Source organism: Passer domesticus, chromosome 14 (genome assembly GCF_036417665.1).
Source record: "Passer domesticus isolate bPasDom1 chromosome 14, bPasDom1.hap1, whole genome shotgun sequence".
In the NCBI taxonomy this organism is placed as follows: domain Eukaryota; kingdom Metazoa; phylum Chordata; class Aves; order Passeriformes; family Passeridae; genus Passer; species Passer domesticus.
The window spans coordinates 16,723,462-16,729,288 of NC_087487.1; the positions used below are offsets into that span (position 1 = coordinate 16,723,462).

At 44.0% G+C, this 5,827-nt stretch overlaps 1 protein-coding gene across 2 annotated transcripts in view; it reads right to left on the bottom strand.

Moving 5' to 3' along the window:
- LOC135280795 (protein FAM169B-like) overlaps positions 1 to 5,670 on the bottom strand; it is a 35,593-nt gene extending 29,923 nt beyond the window's left edge. For both annotated transcript variants that reach the window (XM_064389063.1, XM_064389062.1), the window contains exons 1-3: positions 5,633 to 5,670; positions 3,710 to 3,804; positions 3,403 to 3,496 (exon numbers count right to left, since the gene is read on the bottom strand). In XM_064389063.1, coding sequence (XP_064245133.1) covers positions 3,403 to 3,496; positions 3,710 to 3,804; positions 5,633 to 5,666 — 223 coding nt within the window. In that variant the 5' untranslated portion in view covers positions 5,667 to 5,670. The remainder of the gene's footprint in view (positions 1 to 3,402; positions 3,497 to 3,709; positions 3,805 to 5,632) is intronic.
- Positions 5,671 to 5,827: the final 157 nt, after the last annotated feature.

Genomic DNA, 5,827 nt, shown 5'->3' on the forward strand with positions numbered 1-5,827 from the left:
ATTTTCTCCACTCTAACCTGCACTAGACCCATAAACAAAGTTCCAGCAAATAGGTTCCATCTATATCTGTTTTTTCTCAAATGGCTCTTTAGCAGTGTTACACTCACAAATATAAATCCACATCCAACTCATAGTACAAATAAACTAAAATACATCTGTGTAAACAGGCTACCCCTGTCCTATTACACACACAATGCACATCTGGACTGGCATGTTTAGCACAAAGTTTTAGCCCAAAGTAATTGAAAAAAGCTGAGGTATTACAGCCCAGAAACAGACTTTACAAATAAAAACTGCAGCATACTGTTAAACCATGGAAGTGCTACCAGCTATAGCTATGACATATCAGAATTCATACTTCTGCACATTTAACTTTGTTTTTCACAGAGCTTAGATGTAAAAAAGAAAGAGGCAGCTTACAGAATAATTCAGAAGAAAATGCAGTGTTGGAGAAAAGGGAGATTCAGGACTGTCACTAATTCAGGCTTTGAGGTTTATGTTCACATCAGGTTTTCCAAAGAAAATTCTAATGATTCAGGGGTGATTGCTGCTAATACCTCTGAATTTGTGAACATCAGTATCCAGTTCTTAATAAATACTGGTTTTCATACAATCAAGAAATGGGTAGAAGTGCTCCTGGAAAAGTCTAACTTTGACTACTGAAGGCAGAGGAATGGATTTTGGAATTATAAAATGATTCAGGTGGGAAGGAACCTTAAAGATCATCAATTCCCTGCCATGGGCAGGGACACCTTCTGCTGTCCCAGACTGCTCCAAGCCTGGTCCAAAATGGCCTTGGAGTCTGCCAGGGATGGGGAGGCTTCTCTGGCATCAAACTCGTCTTTTCTTGCATATGGAAGCAAATACTCAAATGGCAAGAATTTGTCAACTTAATTATTTGCCTATCCCCTAAACAAAATAAAATACACAAGCTCTCAAGAACAACTGGAAAGAGGCTGATTTGAAGGAAAATGGCAGGATAGGTTCTTTGGACAGCAGCAGATCTTTTATGAAGCACAAGTGTAAATGCAGATAGTGACAATTCAATCCTCTACAAAGATGGAAGGCAGAAAGGAGGATGCATTGCTCCAAAGTCATCCTGTAATTTGAGGGAAAGGAGGAAAACAATGACTCCCATTGTAATGAACAGTGAATGGTGAAACGGCAGGAAATGAGTTTGACAAATGGTCCAGCATGGAGATGAATTCATGGGGAGAAGCCAGGCAGAACAACAGGACACATTCAGAAAACGGCTGTGTTTGAATAATTAAAAATTATTGCTGAAACACACACGGTTACAACCTGGCACCAGGGCTAGGATTTAAGTACCACATCAAATACGTTTTCCCTTTACTACCATCATCCAAAGGAAGTGTGAGAAACCTAAATGGCACACCAGCCCTTAACATCACTTCATACAAATCACAGCAGAATGTGGCACACCAGAAGAACCTGAAAGCCCTACTTTGCTATTAAAAAGGACAATATTCCCCAAGCAAAGTAGTGATGAAAATGTGAGACAACTGTCTGGATTTTCAGAGATAGCTTCAAATACCACATAATTTGAGCTGCAAATGCTTTACATCTGACAGGCCTACTGCTCCCACCAGCAGAGAGCACAAGTCTGCCTAAGAAAGCCTAGCAGCTTTTCTCCAAATTACTTGCAAGGACCAATTTGCACAGCCAGAATAATTTCAAAATAAAGCAATTAATTTGGATGGGGTGGGGGGAAAAGAAAGAAACAAAAACCAAAATCCCTTCCCCCACAAATTTCCACTTTGCTAAATTTATTACATGGCTGCAAATTAATACATCACCTGCACCAGCTATCACAAGGCTGTCTCAGAACTTGCTTTAATAAACAGCTGCCAGTAGTGGAGGAAATATGTAAACATTGCTCTTGTTTCTCTGTGCCATTGTGTCAGCTATTCTACATGTCTTTGAAGGTGCTCCAAAATCAGCATGGCTCTGCTTTTCCCTTTTTCTCCTTTTGGGAGGAGGAAAAGGCAGAGAAGGAAAGACAGGCTGGCAACAGAGGGCTAACTCTGTGCTTGCTGTGCTCTTGATAGTGAGGCTCAGTGTGTTCAAATTCAGTTTACACAGGCTCTTCTGTAAGGACAAAAGAAACCACTGCTGGTGGTTAAAAATGCAAAAGGTTTTGATTGCAATTGCTTGACAATCAGCCAAAGATATGACTAGGGGGAAAAACACAGCAAGGCAGCTATGACCAGAATGGAAGAAACAAGGAAAAACACATGGCTCGACTTCAGAGCAGAAAATTGACTTAGGCTTTGCATAAACGACAGCATACCTCCAAGCCTGCCTTATCCACAGTCTGCCTGGAATGGGAACATGTAGGCTAAAAGCAGAGCCTATTAAAAGGCATAATGTTTCTAAACGGCATCTGTTACGTCCTAATAAGCATTACTTAAAGGACACAGGCCTTAAAATTGCTACCAAACGTGCACTTATCTGAAACTGCTGCAAGGCAGTCGTTACCACAGCGTCACATGACACCACTGGAATCTGAATAATAGAAAATGTTTTTATTTAGTTTGGCTTGAAATCATTATGCGGGGAAAATATGGAGGCACTTTCTGAGATTTTCAAACTGTGCAACTTCACAGGAATGAAACACCAGCAAGAATTACATCAGCGGAGCCATTTGCCATCTGTTGTCAGTAATACCATAAAGCCCAGCCACCAGACAGCAGTTTCAAAGGTTACAAACACAACATTTTCAAGCATCCACAGACCTCTGGGTAACTGAGCAGGACACGGTTTCCTTCAGAGATATGTGCAACCTGAGGGTCTGCCAATCATTCTGCACAGACAACATGCCAGAGCTGGGAATTGCCAGGCGAGGCGTTTGGAAGTCTCTCAGTATGCAACCTTTACACAATGTAGCAAATACATACCAGCCTCATCACGTAGGTTCCCATAACACACTCGCAGCCATAATGCCTGCACACCTCCCACTTGCAAATTGAAACCGGCCAGACTTTCTCCTGTGCTGCTTGTTTTCCCAAACTTTCCCTCAAGGGAAGGAGTGTGCTCACTCAAATGCTGCTATGGAAAGGGACTCTGGTTTGTTTGCTGGGTTTGGACTGTAATTTTCCTTTGAGGGAAGTATTTAGGATTTTGTTTCCTGATTTCTTTTCTTTCTAGACCGTAACTACATATTTATGTTAAAGACAGCAAGGCTTCAACAACTTGCATTAGCTGTGGCAATTCTATGGCAGCCCTCACCACTTATGTACACACAGTCTGAATAAAATTCTGTTCCATACATGAGATTTTAGTTCCACTGTAGGAATCTGGTTATTAATCAGTCTCACCTTAGAGCTCTGAGAAGCTCTTTTAGATGCAGGGGCCCTATTCCTGACAGTGCCTATACACTACCTGAATTTTGTGTTTCCACCTTCCAGGCTGCTGACCTCCTTCCTATAAACTGATTAACACGGATTTCATGGAGGGCAGGGAGATTTCCATCTTCCTAGAGAGACAGATGGAAATTTCAGGCTTCATTAATGCAATTGCCAAACTAGATATACAGGTTTCTCATCCACTAACTATTTCTCAGGCTCCAGAGCTGCATGTACGTGGTTGCTCACTGTTTCTGTTAGGTGGTTAACACATACAAATCTGCCTTTCAAGGTGTTCTATAATCAAAATAAATTTGCAAGAAGGCTGAATTTAAAACAAGTACCTGAAGTTCTAGGTCAACAGCTGGCCTGCTTCTCAACAGCAAGGTTTGCCTGGGGTAAAGGGGTTTAGAAACCTGGAAGTGTAAACATTCTTTCCCTGTGAAAAACAGTTACAGGAACAGCAATCAAGAGTTGTAGCATCTCAATTACAGCACAACAGGAACTGAAAAGCAATATTTGCACAAGAGCTAATGGCTGACTCTATGTGCTCTTAAAAGTGTACTGCATATTCAACTCACTTATTGGCAACTGCTCCATAATTATTTTAAACATAATCTGTGCAATTACATAACTACGCCAAAACTCAGACAACACCTAAAAAACATCAGCTGTCCCAAAAGGGAAGTAGATTGGAAGAACAACTATTCTAAACATTCAATCTGAAGGTGATGAAAAAGGGAAAAATGTAGACATGAATCGAACTGCCCAACACTACAATGCTTGCTTGGACATGAAAACCCAAGTTCTCTTCCTCTAGAGGTATTTTATTTAAGAAAATCAGTAGAACTGAGAATCTTTCCCCATCACCCAAAAAAATAGCATTATTACAAATGTTTGACTTCCATAAGTGGTTGATAGGAGGGGAAAAATAGAGCAATCTGACTGCAGTGCATTTAGCCATGAGCAGCTAGAGGAACTAATGAACAACATCATTATTTTACTGAAGGGGATGAAGTAGGTGCTTTAGATAAATGGCAGTAACTTAAAATGTGTTTCAGAAGATAAATTCACTTTCTCTCCATTTACCTGCTAGCGTGACAAATTAAGAAAGAGTATAAAAACAGAGCAGGAGAGAAAGCAGTGCAAAAGCTAACTGAGGTGATGCAATGGGCCCTTACCCAAACAAGTGTGTGAACAGAGATTGTTGGAAGTCCTCCTAGCCAAACACAAACCCAGAACACTGCACATGCCAGACTCCTCTGGAAATCCATGCTGGAGCATGTACAGAAGATCCACCTATGCTAAAATCACGTCCCTTACCAAGCACTGGGAGCTTGGCCATTTGGAACTGACACAATGTCTGTTCATTTCAAACCACTGTGAGTCCACCAGGTGCTGAAGGGCTGAGTTCTGCTGGGCAGAGCAGCTCTTCACTCACTACAAAAATACCAGCAAATCAACCCCTGCTGGAAGGAGACAAGGGGAGAGTGGCTTTTTCACGAAGAAGTTCACCCTCTATGTCCATGTGCTTCTTGTTCTAGTCACCTCGTCAATAGCAAAGAAAAGCTTTAATGAATACTTTTAAAAGGAAGAGCAATATATAGTATATGTATAGAGTAATATATTTGCATACTATACTTTGTACACTACTCTGCAGTATACAAAGCCTTTTACATCTCAACACCAAAACTGTGCAACTATTTTTGTGCGGTCAAGAACAAACGTGTTTACTGACTGCTCCTTTGTCCCTGTTAAACCCTGATGCTTTTGTTAAACCCTAATTTTTGTTCAGTTTGAGTAAACAACTGCCCATGGCACCTTTGAAAATGGGTATTTTTATGCAGTGTTCCCAATGCTCCTTAATGGCCGAGTACTTGAGATCTACTGAAGTCTTGAGTCATCCACCTGTGCTGAGGCCCCAAACACACACTGCAAACTGGAGTTCGGGGATCATCCTCTCCCCAGCATCACCTGCCGAACCACAGCGGGCAGGCTTGGACTAGCCGAACACCTGGAAAAGTCACCTGGACGCTGGGAAATGGGAAAACAAACCCTGCAGCAGCTGCTGTGGGTGTCTGTGCGCAGCGCTCGGGCTGTCCGCCTGCGCCAGGCGCTGCCGGGAGCGCGGCCATGAGGGGCCATGAGGGGCCCGGCCCCAGCGGGGCCCGGCCGCAGGCAGCGGGCAGAGCTTCCCTGCAAAGCCCCGAGTGTTTCGCGGCGTCTCGGCCGCCCGCGGCCACCCCGAGCCGCCTGCTCGCTCTTACCCGCGGCCGCTCTTCCTCCTCCCTCGGCCGCCATCACTTCCTGCGGGGCGGCGCGGGCAGCCCCGAGGGCGGGCCGGGCCGCGGTGGGGCTGAGGGGGCAGAGCAGGGCGGGGAGCAGCGGGGCCGTGCCCGGAGAGGCGAGGGGAGGCTGGCGAGGAGGGCTGCGGGCTCGGGAATGCCCGCGGGCTCGGGAAT